Raw genomic sequence first — 22,323 nt, 5'->3', positions numbered from 1 at the left:
GAAATGAAAATCAAGCTTAACAAATCTAACAAAAGAATATTCCCAGAATGGAGCAGTCACAATCTGTTAAAGCTACTGAGATGCTTCTCCTACTGAGATATAGGAGAGAGACTTTCTGGGATACCTAGCAAACTGAGTAGGGCTTCTAAAGCAATTCTTACAATCTAGCATTCTGGCATGCTGTAGAATTCCATTGGGGAGATAAATCTTTATTTCATATAAAAACTCTGACATCTAAACAAGTGGCAAAACTATTTCTCAGTGCTATATACAACTATTTTTCAATGGATAGAATGTCTATAATATTTCAAAGGATGGCAATAAGGAGGCAAGAAATCAAGATCCAAGTTCTTGGGTAAGTCATTTCTTTTTTGTTTTTTAAAGTGTAAAAGGTGGGTAATGATGGAGCTGATGGAGAAGATTCAATTTACATTCCTTCTGGTTCTCTAATATTCTGTAGAAGGTACCACATTCTGAGGCCCACAGCCCAAACGATTTGATATGATGATGTCATATCTTCTTTTAACACAAAACGGTTTATATTTACAGAGAGATTAAAATTTTTTCTCTAGTAAAGCTGATCTTTTTCCAACTGATTTTTTAAAAATTATTTTAGTTAACAATACAATGAAACTAAATTATATTTCTTTATAGACACAGAGCTGGCACTTAATACTCATTGAATATTATGTCTTATACCATCATTTAAGCCCTAGCTTTGCTACTTACCAGTTTTCTGACTTCAGCAAATCATATTCTCTATAGAACTATATCCTCATCAACAAAATAAGAGCTTTGGTTCCCTTCATTCTAACATGCTATAACACATAGAAATATAGGTCTTTATTTAATGATGGCAATTTGAAACAAAGATACTTCTTAAAAGTACAAATGGCATTTTATATAGAGCTGTAGGCTCAATGTGATATTCCGAGATTTTCAGTAATTATTTAAAATTGTTTCTTAAGATGCTTCTACTGAAACCATTGATCTAATTTCTGAGTCAGCCCAATGAATTGCTCAGAGGCTACAAAAGAGAATATGTTAATACTTACGAAGTTCTTTAACACAGTCACTGACAAGCTGCTGTTCCTTCTCTTCATAGGTAATAGTTTCTGTCTTTATGTGACAAGCCTCCATGGGAAAAAAAAAATCAGTATATGATAATATCTTCTAATGATTTTACAGTATTAACTAAAAAACCCTTTAGTACTCATTTGAAGATAAAAGTTCATCACTTACAAAGGGAAAAAAACCCATAAAATTTTACCTATTATAAAATAAAGGATAAGGAAAAGGACATGACAAACATCTCCCCCTTGTTCCTCTCAGGGCCTTTGCAATGTGCCTGTTCATCTCCACCCCCAGCCCCTCCCCTCCACCATACATCTCTGTTTGGCTAATCTACAGCTACAGCTAAAACGTCACTTGCTTAAGTAAGACTTCTTTGATTCCTCCCACCCCCACTATACAAGCTCATGCAACACTGTAATTTTCCAACAGAGTTCTTATCACAGTTGTAATTACTTAGCTATTTGTGCAAACTCCACAAGATACATATTCCATGCTGTGGCTTTCTCTGCTTCATCTGTCAGCTTGCTATTATCCACTTTTCAGTGGGATCTAAGTAACAATGGAAGGCAAATACATGTGCCATGGCTGCCATCCCCTAATTGGAATGTCAATAGCAAATCCTTAGTTATGCCTTATTTCCCCTGAATACTGTCTGGACCTAAACCTTATAGCCTTTAAGGTAAAAGAAAGTAGGAATAAGTTGACTGTACCTTCGATCGAAGAACCATGTTCTCTTCTTCCAGTTCCTTGAGCTTTTCCTGCAGCATGTCCAACTGCAGCAAACCTTGAGATAAGTTAAAGGACTCATTGAACCGAAGAGGTGTAGAACAGCTGGAATCAGTCTCACTCTCTTCAGAAGCAATGGAGACAATTCGAAGTAACTCATCTTTCTTGGAGAGCTCATGCTGCAGCTGATTAACCTGCACATCAAAAGGGCTTGATTTACAAGATGGCCTTTATTTTGCATTGCTTACAAGTAATATAGCATCTAATTCACAGAGCCATTGCTTCTCACCATAAAACAAAACCGCAAAATCAGCTTCTACGTTTTACTGACTCAAGTAACAAGGGCTAAAAAGAGAAAACAAACCTCAGATACTTCCTAATCTACAATTTTAGAGCATTAACTCAACAAATACAGCTTTTTCTAAACTAGGTGAAAATAAAAGTCAATTTTTATATTGTTTATAATAGGGATATAGTAGGAAAATTTCACATAAGATAATGACACATTCACAGTTCAAAACAAAACTGAAGAAACTTCAAAGTATCAGAATAGAGTCTTACTTCAAATTCTCAACTAAAGGCTTGTACTTCTAAGCTGTATGACTCTACATGACTTCTCAACTTTAGTTCTAGGGAATAAATACTTTCAAAGCAAAGGCTTGAATGTTATTAAACATGAGGCTTTTATAAAATATAAATGAAACCAGATAATAACAAGTAATGGAAAATTTGAAGTGTAACAATTCAAGTAAGTAACAAATCAGTTCTCACCAAAAATACTTATTGCTATGGATAACATATTTTCAAAAATTTGTTTTCCTTTTGTTTGGGTTTTTGAATAAAAAGATATTTTATTTGGGGATATATATATTTTTTAATAAATTTAAGATAAGATCACACACAAAGCCTACACAGAGGGGTGGGATAAAGAGTTAGAATCTAAGGACGATGCTGTAGGTACTAAATATAGGCCAAGATAGAGTCACATGGGTACTCCTCTGTACAGTAACATTTCATTTCTCTACTGGTTAGTTCGATGGATACCAACAGTCAACACGTGCTGGTGTTACTTTTCTACCTACCGTCATCACTTCAGGGAGAGCCAGGAAAATAAATTCTTCATTGCCCAAGACCTAATTGTTTCATGCTACAAATACTTGATCCAAGACTTACTTGATCAAAGGCTTGTCCCAGTTGCTCCTCCAGGGCTTCATTCTGCTCAGACAAGACATGGTTCCGCTTTAAGAGAGCTTGTCCAATTCGAGCAGCTAGCTCCAGATCACGATCTCTCTGTTAAAATACCAAATACATCTTCTCTTTGAGTACAAATAAAATTAAACGGTAGTTTAGAACTTCTGTAGTCATTTTTGCTAAACTCAAAACAATGTCCCAGAAAGCATCAAGATCCATTTTAATGCCCAGACACACACAAATGAATACAGGGTCTGACACACAAATGGTATGTTGGTTAAATGGATGACCACCATAGTTGGCATTTCTTTTCTTGATATCAAGTGAGATTTATTGATTACCCTATTAATTAGGATACAGCAACCCAACCTTCAAACTTACGACTATGGTGAATTAGAAAATCAATATAGCCTTTAAAAAGGAGGACAAGGCCTGACACAAAGTAAAAGTCCAATAAATATTTGTTGAATGCATTTGTCTATCAAGCATGATAATGATACAGTAGGCATGTTGAAAACAGTTCCAATTAGGGCAAAGCTTATAAGCATTCAGAGCCAGAGGCTTACAGGAAAGCATAATCAAGAGCCCTGTTGTCAACTAGTGTAAGAATCTTATTGTGAAATAAAACAGGGAATATAACAGACTGGAAGTTTTGAGGCTATAGGGTTCTTCTTAGAGTAAGAGAAGGGAGTCTGCACAAGTTGGAGGTAATGATGCAGGGAGGCCTACAGAAAAGTCAAGCAAGGCAAGAGTGACTCTTTCTGGGTAAATGGTGATACTTAGCAATTGCACAGGAATCCCATCTATACAGTGGTGGTGAGGACAGTACTTTGTAGAATGGAAAACTGTCAATATACATCTAAGTGCCTTATAGTATATGAGTAGGGGTTCAGCTTACATTAATCACTATATATTCTTATTTGCTCCATAGCAACATGAAAACAGGTGGATGGATTATCTCTAAATTTTCAAGGCCCACTTATCTCATTTTCAATATAGGCTAAGTGGGATATACAAAATCATTCTGGGGAGCTGCTGGGGGTGAGGGGGGTATGGGGAGAAGTTTTCTTCAAAGAGAAGGACAGTTTCTATAAGATCAATTGAAAGTGAAGCATATGGAGAGACCTTTAAGACCACCACTTGGAAAAGATACACTACACATACTAAAAAGCCTGTCATGGACAAAGTGAGCACAAATAATAGCTTAGACTGAAAGTAGAAAATGGAAGATGCTCCAAACTGTTGGTGTTGATTTATAACGGAGCTGTTTCTTGAATGGGCAGTTCTGTTTCAAGGTGAATGACAACAGGGATTTATTAAAAAAAAATTTTTAAAGATTGTTTTTCTAGGACAGAGAAGGCAACCAGCATCATTATAACAATAACAACAAAAAATTAAGTCTTCCACAATTTCATAATAATAAACCTCAGAAACTGTTGACTTTGGTATGCCAGTTGCTCTAGTTATAACAACCTTATACAAAATAACCCAGAGGAAAAACATCATCATTTTTCATTTGGTGTGTAAATTCTAAATGATTTTCAAGTTTTAGCTTTTTGTACCTTAGAAAAAGAAGACATATTCCTACCTCAGCCAGGAGGTGTGTAACCATGTCAATGTCATTGTAAGTTTTGGTCATCTGCTCCACCCTGTCTGTACCTAGAACTGAAACAGTAAAAACAACTCATCAGAGGATTTAGGAATAACACAAAGTTTTAAGTATTTATAAAAATTAAAAGGTAACAACAATCACAAACCCAGACTTTCACGAAAAATATTTAGTATGAAAATATAGGTGAAAAAAGCAAAGGAGAGAAATATTTCATGTGCTAGATTCTCAGGAAATAGACCAATTACTACAAACAAAATGTACATCATACAGTGAATTAAGAAAGTATCAAATGATCACAAGGCAGTCAAAGGCTTGTCCCAACTTGACTATCTCCTTTTCCCTAAATAGGACTGAAACTTTGACTCACTCACACTAGAGAATGTGGGCCTGGAGAATTAATTAAATCACCAATTGTTTTATATCCTAATCTAAATTAAAGTTATTGAGGGGCAAGCCCGTGAGAAGTTACATATAAGGGATTTAATTAGAATTCTGCTGTGATTATCTTTGACATCTGTGGCCACCTATCGTGTGAGCTAGCACACTAAACGAGGAACAGGACTTGTAGGACCTTTTTGTAATTCTATTATCAATCATAACCCTTTTTAGCTTAATTAAAAACTCATTTTCTTTATGATAATCTTCATCATATGTAGGCCTCTACTATAAAATAAACTGTATGCTATACTGTTACTTGCATAACTCAAACCCATTATTCCTGGCCCTCCATAAATTCAGTAACTGCACTTGACTAATTTAGTTCCAGAGAAAAGGACAAATATGACCCTAATGATTCCACAGTCAGAATATGCAATACCATTTTAAGCTAATGATGCGTAATAAAAGAGGGGTCTTTTGACTTTGGAGTGTATTACGTGAAACAGACTTGTGTTTGACTTTGACTGATTTTATAATTAGTTGCCTTAAAGTGTGAAAACTCAGAGGCTTGAAGCAGAAAAGCTGAATTCGGGTATTTGAATGAGCTTGAACAAGTCACTTATCCCTCCTCAGATTCAGATTCCATACTTCTTAATATGGAGGTGATAACACTCATCTCACAAGGTCATTAGGAGGTTCAAATATGATACTCTACTAAGCAGTAGTCAGTAAACTGCTAGGTGTCATACAACTGTTTACAGTTATACTATTTAAACACAATGGGATGTATGAAACAGCCCTCATTTAAAATTCTCTGTAAGTAATGCACTGAGTTGGCAGCAGGTACTATGATTTAAGTCATTTGCAGTTCCTTAGTCTCATTTTAACACTGAGGTTGCCCCAAAGACACCATTAGATAGGTTCTACTTTAATCTGAGCCTCTTATTTTTCTTCCTAGCATCACTGCTTAAAATAAAACTGGGAATTACCCAGAGCTTAATTATTAATGATAATCTTGCTCCTAGTTGAAACTAAAACAAAATTGTTAGATTGACAGTATCAGGAGAGAGTTGAAAAACTTTTAAACTGAAATTTAAAAGACTTTTTAAAAAATCCAGAAAGAAACACTTTTACTCCAAAAGAATTTGTATTTACAAGTTGAAAAACAATTCTATAATTTAACCACAGGGATAAAGGAAACAGCCTTTTGGGCCTAAGGAACCTTCACAATTTAACTTGGTAGCATAGCAGAAACAAAGGATTACAAATTAAGGCAGATGCTTACAGTGTTTGGTATTTTCTACTTCTGGTCTCAATAATACGAAGAGAGAAAAAAAATCAAGTCAGTGTATCTATGCTCTAAACTACAGAAAACTAGCCAATGATTGCAAAAACAAATGTGGCACAGGGCAGTGGGTCTCAACTCCAGATTCTAATTTAATTCATTTGGAGGAGCCGCTGGGCACAAGTAGGAAGTAAAGGTGCCCCGAAGTTCTGAAGCGAAGCGAGGGAAGAAAACCACCGATCAGGGTTCACATGCAAAGCAAGAACCAGGAATCCTGGAGACTCAGTTAAAAACAGTTTTTATACAACTAATTAAAAAAACACATTACATGGCTTATATTACATGACTGATCAGAGTTGAAGATGAAGTGGCCAATTTAATTGAAGTAAAACTAGAAAGTTAAGAATGTAATAAAATGCTGCGAGGTACAAGTCATACATGATGAAAGGGGAACAGAAAATGAAGGACACAGTAATACAGAAATCTTTATAATAAAACATTTTAGTGAGAAGAAACTAAAATATATTTCCTATTAAATGCTTATCATCTGTCACAGTCTGACAATTTAAAGCTAAACCTTAAGAAGTTATCTAGTTTTATGATCTCATTTTCTTATATGAGGAACCTTGACTGAGAGGAATTATGTGACATGTCCAAGATCACCAAGCAAGCTATTAGTGGCCAAGCTAAGATAATAATAAGATGGTGATAACAACTCCCATCTCACAAGGTGACCCAAAAAACCCTAGGTCTGCTCACTCTCAGAGAAGGGCTCTTTGCACCATGCTGCTGTTTCTACCACAGTCCCACCAAGAGCAAAGGCTTTTATCTAATAAAATACTATCTATCTGCAAACAACATAGGTCCAAATTTTGTTTTTAAAGTGTAAACATATCTATACAGACACAAGAGAGGCTGGAAGGATACACCTTAAAAAATGTTAATAGCGGTTATCTTTGGGTAGGGATTATGGTTGATTTGTTGTTCTCTTTTTAGTTTTCTGCTAATTTGCCATGAAGAACAAATGTTGTCTTTGCAATCAAAAAATAGCAGCTTTTGTTAAGAGGTTTCAAAAAGGAAAAGTGAATTTTCAAATGCTTAAATATTCATTACAGCAAAGAAGCTAGATAATGCAACTAGAATTCTCCAATTCTTATGTTTTGTGTGAAACAGTCTATATATCACCAAGTCCCAAAGGGTGGGCCACCTCAATTGCACAAGGTCGCTCAGTTGATGCCAGTCAGTCACAAAGTATGTAGGAACACAACGGATTCCTCTCTGCAGCCTGATCAGCTCTGTCTTCTCTTCTTTAACACAATACTCCTGATAAAGACAGGCTGCTTGGGGAGATTCCAAAAGTACTCATGGCAAAGCTCTTAAGTGCCCTCTTGGCATTTAGACATTGTGATTAAATGCTTCCAAAGTGACAGACTAATTCTTCACTCTAATTCTGTAATCGAGAATGCAGAGCTTAGCAGGTTAACTTTATTATAACGAATCCTATCAAGTCCTGTTTTCCCTTTAGTTCTCAAAGGTTAAAATAAAAATATGTTAAATGGTACAGAAATTAGCAATGTTCCTTGCTTGACTCCAGACATCACCTTTCTAACTCCCTAAAAAAATTTTATACTTCAGGGAGAGGATAAACATTTTACACAACAATTTTGGTTTCCAAAGGTTGTTAATTAATATTCAACATTTATATTTAATATTTGGAGAATCTAATGTTTCTGAGAAAACATAAGGGGTAGATATACATAAGCACTTTGCTAATTCTTATTTTATGTTATGGATGCATAATCTCACATCAACCATCCTCCAAATATTTTCAGATGGAAAATGCCAATGTTAATCCATTTTGACACCCCTGTCATTTATATGAGAACTTGAATAGTTCTCTCATATGTCCTTTTTCAAGATCTAGAGTTTTTACCACAATTACCTAATTTGAAGAGACTTCTAATCTTTCATCACTCTCCAACCCTCCTACACCAAAACCCAAATATGATACACAAATGCTGCCCGCGTGGCAGAGTAAAAACTGCAATAGTTCCTGATAACTACAGACAAGTCTTGAGGTTTTAACCCCAAAGAAGTGGTTCTTGCTGCTATAATACAGAGAATATTTCTACAATAAAACAAACAAACAAACAAACAAACAAACAAACAAAACTGCCTTCAAAAGAACTGAGACAGAATAAAGGAGGCTGATGATATACACTGTCTAGGACAGCCCTTCTCAGCAGGGTTCCAGGGAAGAATTAAGTCCTATAGATAATGATGTGAGTGACAATTTTCTCAGTTCTCCCAGGAATAATACCTAGCTAGTACATGACACATAGGGGATAAGGTAATCCCTTCTACAATAGATGTCTTAGGGCATATGACTTAATTTTTCTGTGGAACTAGTTGAGAGGATTATAAATCTGCTAACCTCTCCAACTCGACTGATGATTAATGCTTCCTGAATATTATCAGTTGTATTTCTTTCCCTGCCAGTACAGATTAATGATTTTTGAGGGCAGAGCTTGAAGAAAAGTATAACTATCTACCGGAAGTAATAATTTCTACAACTATATTTCCCTGCAAAATTTTACAGCCTCCCTAATTCCTTAAATTCTCCAATTAATATCACGGTGAAATGGCCAATGGCTTTGGTTAACAATGCTCTGGATAAGAGGCTAAAAGCCTTAATTTAGCATTCAGTTACTTAAAAGGTTTCTTGAGGACAGAAATAGTTTTGAGTTTCCAATTCAAGTTTAAAACAGGTTTACAATTCTTTTTCTGAGCTGTAAGTAATCTGGTTATAGGAAAGTACTAATAAAAGCAAGTTAATGATTACTATGAAAATGAGGATTTCACAACAAAAATCATTCTCCAGCTAGAATCTTTAAAAATAGCAAAGCAGCCATTGGGAAAATATCAAGGGCTTGATAGAATCTCATATCTAATTCAAATGAAAATAACTTTACAAAAACACAATATTGAACTTAGAGGCTTATTACATATTTAACAGCTACTACACATATATCTTTATAGTGAATGAATAAAAAAAAGTAAGCTCAGCTGAATGCAGATTTTTGGAATCTGCATTCCAAAAGGTCAAAAGCAAAAATGATCTCCTTTAACCCACAACTCAAAAACAAACAAACAAACAAACAAACTCCCTATTTTAAAGTTTAAAAATAAAGTTATTTTATTTTAAAGTTATTTTATTTTAAAGTTATTTAGTTTTTCTCACTTTTAAGAGTTTGCTGTATAACGTACTTATTTTCAGGACAAATTTGGCTTAGTTTCTCACTGAAATATTCTCTCTGAATCCTTAAGTAAATGATGATTACTATATAGTGTGCACTTATTTCTTCTTGGCATTATTAAAACTCCTTACATATCCAAGAACTATACTTTTTAGTGACTTGACAAGTTCCTGTGATTTATGTCTGTCTAATAGGGAAGATATGAGTCAAAAAGTTGATGGCTCAAGATATTAAACTATTAAAATAATAAGTGTTGAGAGATATAAAGGAATATTACAATTTTAAATACTTTCACTACTTTTTAGAAAGAGTTCCTTTTTCTACTCAGTCAGAGGAAAGTATCAAGTAAAAGGTGGGAGAAATGGGAAACTCTGAGTGTGCTTGCAACCCTGGACACACAGTCATAAGAATGATAAGCTTTCTGTGTTCAGATGTAACACAATTAGAATCATTTCTTTGTGTTGTTAAATCAGTTCAAGTTAAAGTAGGTACACACTGAACAATGGCTAGGGATGTCAAACATTTTAAAATTCAACACCAAGACACACATGATCTTTAGTACAACGGACAAACTCTAAAATACTCACTCATATAACGGAAAGTCTCTTCAGCAAGGACTGGAGAGAGGTCATCAGATGCATGCTGCTGCTGTTGTGGGGACTGAGTCCAGTCTTGATTTTCATATAGAAAGAGAGAGTCCACTCTCAGCTTATATTGGGGTAGCTGTTCTTCCAGCAGGCTTACCAGCTCAACTTCAGGGAGATCTTCATTGGAGCAGACATCTAAAGAAGAGAGTCCATATAAATGAATCCAACATATTTCAATTCACGAAGCTACAGAGGAAAATCAGTGAAATTAGTTCTGTGGACGTAGGATAACCAAACAAACATTAGTCAAGATTGTTTCACCTGTGATTTTTTACTCTAATTACACCTTATCTAAAAATATATTGCTTAGGGGGTATAACTATGTTTCTAAAGTTTAAATGAATTTGGACAAATTTCTTATTTCCTCCTTATCAATCTGTTTAGTGCTGCTTAAAAGAGATCTGATCTCAAATGACTTATATGCTTGGAGGAAAAAGGCAACACAAAACAACCCGTAGCAAATAGCCAGTTCAAAAGGAATAAAATTATATAGCCTTCATTAATAGAATTTGAACTCTGTGGGAGGATTCTTCAAAATCTGGAAAAATCACATTTTAGTATATTATCACAGCAGCTAGATATAAAAAGAAATGAATGTTTACTGGTTAAATGTTACATAGTAATGTTAACATTCCAGCACAGTGCTGTAGCACTGGCACTGGAATAAGTACTTAATCATTTTTATTTTAGAGATGTGATACCTTTACAGTTCTGAATACCTTTCACATTACTACTCTCGCATCTGCACACCTCTAACTCCTCCTGCATACACAACTCTGAACACATTTGGGCCCCTCTGCCTTTACGTGTTTGCTCCTGGCTTCTTGTTCTAAATACTGCTCATCATTTAACACCTCCCAAATTTAGCAGTTTCCAAAAAAAAAAAAAAAAAAGTTATCCCTTTTAACATGCTTGAAATACTAGGGCCTAAAAATAGAAAAAATACAGGATGTCATTCCAACCCTCTCGTTATTAAAAGAGATCTGGTATTTCCTTTGTGGGTAGCCTAAAGAAACATGTTCTAAACTCTGGTAAACAACAACAAAGAATAACAAACATTTAAAGAAAACATACCTTAAAAGAGTAAATCTCAACTACTTAACCTTAACAATGCTGACATTAATCAAATCAAATATGAGGAGGCTGAAAATATGACAATCCTATTCACCCAGAAGGACAAGCAGAGGCTTCATAACTATGAAGAATGAGGTACATAATCACAGAGAGGAGGTACTAAATATAGTTCTAAAGAAGCTTCTCTCAACCCTTAGCGGACCTCTTAAATAAAAGCTCTGAAAATACATACAAATTCTATTACTATGAATTTCATGTGACTATTCAAACTTTTCCAGCCACAAATGTATCACCTACAGATTGTCACTGTAATACTTGCAGGAAGAGGTGACTATAAATACGTGCAGAGCTTGAAAGAGACTCTTAGGCCTGCAAGGGTATAATGAAAATGAAGAAGAAAAGTAACATTCATTAAAAGAACTACTATTCCCTAGACATTTTCTTTTAATAAAAATTAATGAAATTCTGTGAAAATCCAATTCCTTACTTCCAAAAGGTAATTTTAAAAATCAGCATTCAATCAAGGTTTCATAGATTCAACTAAATATTCTTCAGACCAGCTCTTCCTATTTGCTTCTGTATTTCTGATAATGTACCACTTACTGCTTTCCTGATTGTCTAGTCTTAACAGCCCCCTCACTACGTTTTTACCATCCAAATTTCTTTTCCTTATGCTCACTTCTTTCTAGCCACATTACCTCCATTTAGGTTCAAGGCCTTCTCTTATTTCTCTTGAATATGACCTCAAAACTGGTCTGTCCTCATTACACTGATATTTTCCTCCACATCTTCATATTTTATTATATCATTCTCCCACACAAAGCTAAGAGAGGTCTGGATTTCATGCAGCCAGAGTAGAAAAACCTATGAATAGCTGGGACAATCAGTAAAGGTCCTAGGAGAGTCATGTCCACTGGCAGTAGTGTTAAATTAATGCTAGAATAAAGCACATTAGAGTATGGTTTAAAGTGTGATCTAGAGGCTCAGATAACAAAGATTAAAAACAAACCCCCAAAGGACTGACCTCATCAGCAAGTAACTCAAGGACTTGCTAAACAGTAACAATCTTCCTAGGAAGACAACAAAATTCAGACATCAAAGAACATAATGTTCAAAATATTCTGCGTTTGATAAAAAAATTACTAGATGTGGAAAGAATAAGCGAATTGTAACCCATTACTAGTTGGAAAATGAATCAACAGACATAGGCCCCATAATACTGTCAATTGTCTATGAAGTTTACATAATTCCATTCAAAATTCCACCACTTTTTTTTGGTTGAAATTGACATTCTGGTTTCAAAATTTATATGGAAATGTGAAATATCTAGAATGGCCAAAATAATTTTTGAAAGAGAACAAAGACCAAGAATTTGTACTACCTGAATTCAAGATTTACTATAGAGTTACAGTAATCAAGACAATGTGGTATTTACAGAAAGATAGACTTAGGGATTAAAGGAACAGAATGAAGAGTCCAGAAATAGACTCATACATACATCATCAAGCGATTTTTCAATAAAATTACCAAGGTAATTCAATAGGGTAAAAGATAATGTTGTCAACAAATGGTGTAGGAACAACTAAACATTCAACTGGGGAAAACAAAATCTGGACCCTAACCTCATTCTATATTCAAAGTTGATTATAAAATGGACTGTTGACCTAAATATAAAACCAAAAACTATAAAATTTTAAAAAGAAAACAAAAGAGAATATCTTTGTGATCTTGAAGTATGCAAAGATATCTTAGAAATCACACAAAAGAATATGAACTATAAAAGCAACAACTGATTATGAGGCTCCACCAAAACTTAACATTTTTGCTCTACAAAAAGACACCATTAAGAAGATGGAAAAGCAAGGAACAATCTGGAAGAAAATATGTGCAACCCATTTATCTAACAAAGGATTTACATCTAGAATAATAAAGAACATTTGCAATTCAACAGTAAGACAAATATAAAAATGGGCAAATGATTTAAATAGACAACTCAAAATAAGATCTAGAAATAGCCAATAAACACAAGAAAAGACACTCAGCATCATTAGTCATCAGGTAAAAATAAGTTAAAACCACAGAGATAGCAGTACATATCTGCTAGAATGGTTAGAATCAAAAACACTGACATTACCAAGTGTTGATGCTGTCAAGCAGAGGTCAGCAAACTATGGCTCACAGGCCAGTTGGAGCCTGCTGCCTCTGCCTAGTTTTGCCAATCAAGTTTTATTGAAACACAATTCCATTTGTTCTTTTACATACTGTCGATGGGTGCTTTACTACTATAAGGACAGAGTTTAGTTGTTGTAACTTGGCAATAAAAACTAATGAACTGTTGACACATACTACAACGTAGATAAATCTCAAAAACACTTTGCTTCATTAAAAAAGCCAGATACAAAAGACACAGATTAATTTATATGAAATTCTAGAACAAGCAAATTTTACCTATAGTAACAGAAAAGCACACTGCTAGTTGCCTGGAGTCAGCAGTTGAAGGGTGAGGAGACCTCGGTAAAAGGGAACTTTGGGGGATAATAAAAATGTTCTACAACTTGATTGTACTAGTGGTTACATGACTGAATATATTTGTCAAACCGAACTGTACACTTAATGGGTCCATTTTATTGTATCCTAATGCAAATATCTCAATAAAGCTGAATACAAAATGGGGGGGAAATCTTTGGGTTTAGATGGGTTTCAGAATTTTATGGAGTTTTAGAAAAGTAATACCGTCCATTTACTGTATGTTACATAACATCTCCAAATGGTTTTGTAGCAGCACCCCATATTTAAATATATTAATATACTTTCAGCAAACATAAATATTTAAACTAAATGAGATAAGTCTAGAAACAGCTGCATAGATCAGGTTTTGTGGACCAATGAGTTTTACAAACAAAGTTCAGAAAAAACTTTGGGTGTATAGTTTTTTCAGTCTTGCAGATAAGGACTTATGGGGCTGCATCTGTGTTTGCATACACTGTATACCATGAAAGCCTCTTATGTACAGGTACTGTAGTCAGGTGCCTGCAGGGCATAGAAACACAAGCACCTCTGTCCTTGTGGAGATGGGAAGACAGGAATAGGAAGACAAGATAGTGAGAGGAATATAATGCAGTTCCTACTGACCAGGGCTCACGTATACAGGGAGTGAGATTTAGACAACAAACAGCACGCAGGGCAGATTTTGATAACGTGTTAGGAGACCAAGGAAAAAAAGATATTAATTCAGTCAGTCTCTGAGGAGACCAGGCTGGAAAGGGAGGCTGGGTTTCATCATGGCAGGTCTTATACAAATTTTATCCCGTACGCAATAGCACTTCATTTATTAGACTGCACTCACCAGTGATGCTCTCTGAGTCTCTGTGATTGATATTCATGAGGTTTTCTTCACCTGTCGGTGATGTAAAATTGGCATTCTGGGATTGATTCATGCAAGCTCCTGTTTTGCTTTGGTTGAGAAGGACAGCTTTGGTTTGAATCAGAGGAAAGAGAAGCCATCAAGCCATTCAATAAAGAAAGGATCTGGTCAAATGGATATTTTCTTTTAAACAGATTTTTTCTGATGAGTCAAATGACATCTGGAGCAATGAGTGTTCTCATGTGATTATCATACCTTGGATGGTCATGACCTAAAACAAAGAACACATCAGGTGACTTCAGAATTCAGCAGGTCTTTAATAACGGCAATCCAATTACCCGGAATGTCTGTCATTAAGAATGTTTTCCTAATGATACACACCACATGGATAAATCTCAAAATAGTTATGCTGGATGAAAGAAGTCAGACAAATAAAGTTTATGATTCCATTTATATAAAATTCTAGAAAATGTAAATTTATCTATAGTGACAGAAAGCAGATCAGTGGTTGCCTGGGGTTGGGGAGGGATTATCAAGGTGTAGAAAGGTTTGGGGGATGATAAATATGCTCATATTTTGATTGTGATGATAGTTTCACAAATACATACATATGTCAAAACTTACCAAATTCTATATTGGAAATGTGTGCAATCTAATGTAAATTATAATTCATTAAAGCTGTTTAAGAATTTTAAAGATGATCTACTGTTCAAAGTAAAATAATAATAATACTTTGTGGGTTTTATAACATGCACAAAAGTAAAATATATTAAAACAATAGCATAAAGGCCTGGAGAAGAAAAATGGGAATATACTGTTGCAAGGTGTTTATACTATATATGAATTAGTAAAATATAACTCAGAAGTGAACTATGATAAATTTTAAAATGTATACTATAAGCCCTGAAGCAACCAATAAAATAATTCAAGAATTATAGATAATAAACCAACAAAGGAGATGAAATGGAATAATATAAAGCTGGGTTCCTCAACCATGGAACTACTGATATTTGGGGCCAGATAATATTCTGTCATGTGTACTGCAGGATGTTCAGCAGCATGCCAGCAAAATCCTCTCCCCAGACTCTCTCCCAGTTTTAACAGCTCAGAATGTCTCCAGACATTATCAAACATCCCCTGGAGGACAAAACTGTCCCCAGTTGAAAATCACTTAAATAAAAGATGTTAACCTCACTTAAAATTAAAATAAATAAAAATGTATAGAAAATATTTTTCATCCATTAGATTACTAAACATGAAGTTAGAGGGTATGGAGAATGCAGCACTCATACTGTGGATAAAAGAGCAAATTGATACAAGCTTTCAGAAAGGCTATATGGCAATGCTTACCAAACTTTTCAATGCATATACACCATAATTTAACAATTCTACCATTAGGAATTTATGTGATGGATATACTCAAAGAGTATGCTAAGATGTATGTATAAGGATGCCCATACGGTATTTTCTTTTTTTAAAGCATATACACAGAACTGGAATCAAAATATCTATAAAAAATAGTTTAATAACAGTTCATATGAAGGACTACAATGCATAGGTGTGCACTTTAAAAAAAAAAACAATTGTTACCAGTTAAGAAAACTGTTCAATATTAACTATAAGCCTAGCTTTATATCAAAAGACAGTCTCTTCTAAATAGTGTCTACTTGGCAACTTGCAGCTTCTATTTATGGCTAATTTGTTCTCATGCCTACTATTTACAGGCATCATAAACATTCAGTGCTTTTACAAGAGTCACCCACAAGAAATAGAAAAGCCCAAAATAAAAGCATTAAAGGAGACTGAAAATGGTCACAGAGGTAGCACAGAGAGGCACTCTCAGCAAATACTAGGGAAAGAATTTCTGAGATAGAATGTGCAACAGAATTAAACATTACAGAGAAGTCAAAGAGTTACTTGGTTTAAAAGAGGTGGCATAAGAAGACCATAAAATCAACAGTAACCTTCTGGAAACCAGGTCAACCAAGAGGTTAGGTCCAAAGCCAGGCTGCAAGTAATCAAGAAAGACGGTAAGAATGGAGTTTAGTGAGTGTAGAGCAATATTTCCAACATCTAGGCTTTCAGATTTCCATGAACCAGTAAAATTTCAAAAACTTCTGTGGTTACTGGCATAGTGTTGCTGTTTTTATACTTCATAAGTGAAAAAATATACAGAAAAAAACCCAACATAACAAAAAACAGTCCTTCCTCCAAAAGCTTATAATTTTGTGTTGGCATAACAAAAATTTTTCTATATTTGAATTAAACATTTAAAAAAATTTCTTAAATTCTATTTTACATATATAACTATTTTTCTTGAAACATGTTTGCCAATATAGCAATCCGCCCTAGCAAGTGCAATGTGAAGTAAAGATCAAAAATATTTGTTTAGGTATGTTGATTTTAATTCCAGTTGTCAAATACTCATTTTCATATTCCAGATCAGCCTATCATATGCAATTAAACTCTTCCCCATGTACTATCTGATTGTCCAAATTGCCATACCCAAATAAACCACTGCAAGGGGAATGGAACTAAAATGGGATCAAACCAATAAAGACTTGTCCACCCCTGGAAATCAGGAGGAGAAAGAAAGCAAGTCCCCTGAATATTTGAACATCAGGAATCTGAACAAAATCTCAAAACAAAATCTCAACTCAAGAATCAATGATGATTCTTGAGTAGGCAACCAAAAATGATCTGCTATGTAAGTCTCCATGTCACATGTAATTTTTATCAAGGTCTTTTAAATTATAATACTTCAGAGACCCAAATTCACAGATTATGAATCCAGTGATCTATTTTTAAAAATAGAATGGCAATGTAAATATAAGAATAAACATGCTACTGTCTAATAGGCTATGTAGTACAGTCGGTAACCTACTGACTGAATTTGACCTGCCACCTGTTTTCTATAACCTGTGAGCTAAGAATAGGTTTCACATTTTTAAATGGTTGGAAAAAAAATCAAAGTTAAAATGTTTCATGATATGTGACAATTATATGAAATTCAAATTTCAGTGTCTACGAATAAAGTTTCACTGGAACACAGCCATACTCATTTGTTTATGTGTTGTCAATCGCTTGCTTTCATGATACAATGGCAGAACTTAGTAATTGTGACAGAGACCTTATAGTCAGGCAAAGCCTAAAATATTTACTATCTGACCCTTTACAGGGAAAGTATTCCAACCCTTGATCTAGTAGTAAAATAATTCAAGCATCAAATAACCATCTATCTAAATCAGTAAGTTCCTAGACCAACTTCTGAAACAGGGAACCCTCAACATTTAGATATACTTGTGATTAGATCATTATCGCTAAAAGAATTTCAGTAAAGAACAGACTTCTACTTTCTACACCTACAAGCATATTTAAAAGTTATTTTCAATTTCTAAGAAAGCATTTTTTTTTAAGTTGTAAGTTAGAAATCTGCTTGTGAAGAAGGAAGTGGAGAGGGGAGGGAAGATAAGAAAGGAAGAAAGAAAAAGAAGAGAGGGAGCAGGAGGGGGAGGATGAAAAGTGATAAAAGCAAAGTGCCTCCCAAATTGGTTCCTAAAAAAAACTGGTTCTTAATCATATTGTAATAAAAGACCATTGTGAAAATCTAATGATAACTTTGAGACTTTCTGCCTGCCACTACCACTCTGTTACACATTGGCTGGTTTAATCTTATATTTACAGTATGATCCCTGGTTTTTTGTTTTGGGTTTTTTTTAAATTTTTTAATTTTTATATTTACATATATCACACAGGAACACAGAAAATCTATGTAAGTTTCAACTATGGATGCTAGATCTTTGCTCTAGTGAATTGCTCTTTAATTAGTTTTGGAGGTTTTGTTAATGATTTGTTCTTAACTTTCACATACAAGAATAAAGAAAACCAAGGAACTAAGTCCACCTCCAGAGTCCTGCAGGGCAATCCAGGAACCTTCCCAACCTTCACAATGTGCATCAGGTCAGAGGTAATCTGAAAGTGATATGTTCTTCCTGATGACTCTTTAGAACTAAGTAAACCCTTTGGATACACCCTGTTCTAGCACTGAGCTCCTCAGCAGGATTAGTAGCAATGCTGAGTATAGGACAATGTATGTACCTTGGTATTAGACACACCTGAATTTTATCTTATTTACTGATTTTCAGGCTCTGAGCACATTATTTAACAGTTCCTAATTGTCAAGGTGGGAGTAATAATTAACTACTCTTTACAGGGAGGGTAAGGGATGAGGACTAAATGAAGACTAGAAATTCCTAGCCTGGTACCTGACATCCATCCAAATGCTCATTCCCTCTAGCTTCCCTCTCACTTGGGCTGAAGAAAAGATGGTGTCCTGTGCCTAATGTTTCTTAAGTTTCTGACTTAACAGTCAGCTGTGAGCCCAGAATGCCTACCCTGTTTGCATAGATGTAGCCTAAAGATTACTTCCGAATAATCTTCATATAGAAAGAGATAAGGATTAAGCAATGAAGTGACAAGTGTCACAAACAGGACTGCTAAGGGAGATTATTCCTGAAGCTAGTTCCTTCACAGATTCTGGGAAAGGGCTCTTATAATAAAAAGCTTAACAATAACTAACACCTTCATTCATAGCATAATGGCTGTATTAGTTTCCTATTGCTGCTACAATAAATTACCACAAATTTCATGGCTTAAAACAACACTAATTTATCTTACAGTTCTGGACCTCAAAGGATGAAATAGTTTCAATGGACCAAAACCAAAAGCCAAGGCATTGGCAGAGCTGTGCTTCCTTTGGAGGCCCTAGGGGAGAATCCATTTTCCCTAGCTTCTAGAGCTGCATTCCTTGGCCCAGGGCCCCTTCCTCCATCTTCAAAGCCAGCAACACAGTATCTTCAAATCTCTTTCTCTGCTTCCATTGTCACATGCCTTTTCCTGACAAATCTCCTGCTATCTCCCTCATAAGGACACCCGTGATTTCATTTAAGGCCCAACTGGATAATCCAGGATAATCTATCTCCCCATCTCAAAATCCTTAATTTAGTCCCTTCTGCAAAATCCCTTTTGCCATATCAGTTAATATTCACAGGCTCCAGAGAATTAGGGTCTGGATATCATTGAGGGCCATTACTGAGCCTACCACAGTGGTTAAGAACACGAATTCTGAACTGCAGCTCTGCTACTTACTAGTTGTATGACCTTGGACAAATTACTTAACTTCATTTTTTCATCTGTAAAATGGGCCTAATAACACAGTCTACTTTATTGGGTTGCTATGGGGATTAAGTGAGTTATGAGAGGATAACAGTAGCACCTACCTTGGATGGTCACTGGGAAAATTACATGAGTTAATACACGTAAAGCTCTTAGAACAATACCTAAGAATACAGCAAATGCTATGCAAATATTAGTTACTATTATTTCTATCACCACCAGATAGTACAATTTTTAAATAATAATAATAATAATATAATATTTTTATTATATTATATAATATATTATTATTATTATTATTATTATTATTATTATTATTATTATTATTATTATTATACCGCACACAAATTTGGGCACATTGTAAACCCTACTCTTGACTGCTTAATGGCTTCTTCTCTCAACCTAAGAAGTCACATTTACTTCCCACCCTCTGATGAGTGATGTTAGTTTAGTGCCATTAATCATCTTCTTTCTACTTCTCTGACATATGAATAAACAGAAAGCTTGCAGAATCAGAGTCCTAAATGTAGTAGAAACGAAACCCTGGCAAGCACAAACACATTTTCAGTGCCCTTCCTCGTTTGTACACACACATCCTTAGTACTTCCTTGAGTACCATCTACTTACTCTGCTGGATCTTTATTCACTCTTTTTAGGAAAAACTTCACAGCTTTTCTTTATAAAACAATCAACCAAGCATGCGTTACTTAATAAGCCAGCCTTTGTAATTCTTGCACATTTAGGAGATAATAGAGTAAGCTAGCCAAGTGACTTATTTTAATAAGAATGAGACTTAAAAAGAACAAACAAACCATGTCACTGATAATAAATATTGCTGGCAGAATACAACATGCTGATGACTTAGATAGTTTAGCCTAGCCATGGAAACAAAATGGTCAACAGTAAGGGCCTAAATATAGGCCCTGTGCCTTAAAAAAAATCTTGCTACTTCCTTAAAACAGGATACTCTGGCCCAAACAGCCTTATAGAAAGGCTAAAATAATTCAGGGACACTTCATTTTGACAAGAGTGCAAAGCCTAAAATTACAGTAAATATAATGATGTAACAAACATTTAAATTGGAAATATATTTTATAATTTTATTGTACAAATAATACTTTGGAGATTAATTTAAAATACATATTGGCTGCTGATCTGCATGCAGAAGTGGCAACAGTGCCAATCACCACCTCCAGCAGCAGCTCTTGTAGGCAGTGACAACCTTAATCCAGACAAAAAACCTGTATAATTTACAAAATAAATGTACCATGTTCTCACATTAAATAATGCAGTTTTTGACAGTGACAGAGACTCACTAATTTTAATACATCTGGTTACATCAAACATAAAAATTTACCAAAAAAAAACGCAATAATTTTAAAACCAGATATTGAACCACAAGAAGACCTTGATAGCTTCGGCGCTCAGAGCTGAAAAAAAAGGGAGGCAAGAGGGTGTTGTGTCACCACCAAAATCTGATCTGGACAGTGAGCAGCAGACCTCACAAAGGCAGAGTCCAGCTGGGCCGATGAACCACTGTATACTCCATCTGGTACCACCATTCCACCAGCATTATAAAGTTCACCCTGGGGAACTATCTGGTCCAAGCAAATATCTGGTCCCTCTTTTTTTGTGTCATTCAATTTAATGACCAGTAGGGTTTTCAGAATATAAAATATATAGAGGCAGCTCTACTTAAAAACAGGGTGGATTCCAAAAGCTGTAAAATCCATTCATTTCAAAGTTCAAAAGTTCACAAGTGAGATTTAGGTTTATAGGGTCCACATTCCCTCCTAGCTGATATGTTTTTGGCATTTAAAAAAAAAGTGCCCTGTTTTGTTTACAAAGAACATTTACCGAGGCAGGCAACCCCTCCCTGCCACAATCTCTAGCAACATAAGGGAGGGAACCTCTGGCAGCTAAGGAATCCACACCAGAGTTTCACTCGAAGATTAGAAAAGGCCTTAAACCCATGGTGCCATCTGTGGTTTATGATAAGTTTCCACAGCACCAATTTCACTCACCATGCTGTCTTTAAGTTCTTGAACTTCAACTTTAACCCGAAGTAACCTTTGACTAAATGGGCATCTCACTTTAATGATGATCCTCTGCTAAAACCATTTCAAATATTCACATTTCTTCACCTTTGGCTGACTGTCAACTGTACAGATACATCTTTTTTCACATATCCTGGGATTGTCCTTCATAATCATTCTTATTGCCCAATCATATAGGTAATGAGTAATTTTCTCACTTCAATTTTTTATACTATTTCTATTTTAGTGTTCATCTGTCTATCACTAGCACTGCTTTCAGAGACAAAATGGGGCTTGTAATATTTATATGATACCTCAAAACTATATGTGTGTAAAACAAACAAAATAATGGCTGAGTTGAAAGTGACCACCTATTGGTGATCAGCAGAGCTGAATCCCTTGCTCTGGAGCATACAATGTCCCTATCCAGAAATTTTCATAAGTTATAAGTTTTAAGTAGACAAATTTGTGTTTCAAAAAATGTATAAGAAAGTAAACCTACCA

At 35.0% G+C, this 22,323-nt stretch overlaps 1 protein-coding gene across 3 annotated transcripts in view; it reads right to left on the bottom strand.

The window, feature by feature from the left end:
- The window catches only part of TRAK2 (trafficking kinesin protein 2), a 58,031-nt gene that overhangs the window by 18,198 nt on the left and 17,510 nt on the right, over window positions 1-22,323 (bottom strand). For 2 of the 3 annotated variants that reach the window (XM_031451993.2, XM_031451995.2), the window contains exons 2-7: window positions 14,591-14,879; window positions 10,111-10,305; window positions 4,580-4,656; window positions 2,974-3,090; window positions 1,785-1,994; window positions 1,056-1,134 (exon numbers count right to left, since the gene is read on the bottom strand). In XM_031451993.2, the coding sequence (XP_031307853.1) occupies window positions 1,056-1,134; window positions 1,785-1,994; window positions 2,974-3,090; window positions 4,580-4,656; window positions 10,111-10,305; window positions 14,591-14,681 (769 nt within the window). In that variant the 5' untranslated portion in view covers window positions 14,682-14,879. Of the gene's footprint in view, window positions 1-1,055; window positions 1,135-1,784; window positions 1,995-2,973; window positions 3,091-4,579; window positions 4,657-10,110; window positions 10,306-10,889; window positions 11,030-14,590; window positions 14,880-22,323 lie in introns of those variants that run through there. The other variant, XM_031451997.2, reaches the window with a different exon arrangement.

Source organism: Camelus dromedarius, chromosome 4 (genome assembly GCF_036321535.1).
Source record: "Camelus dromedarius isolate mCamDro1 chromosome 4, mCamDro1.pat, whole genome shotgun sequence".
Lineage (NCBI taxonomy): Eukaryota > Metazoa > Chordata > Mammalia > Artiodactyla > Camelidae > Camelus > Camelus dromedarius.
Note: the sequence above shows the minus strand (reverse complement) of the source record. Positions and strands in the feature narration are given on the sequence as shown.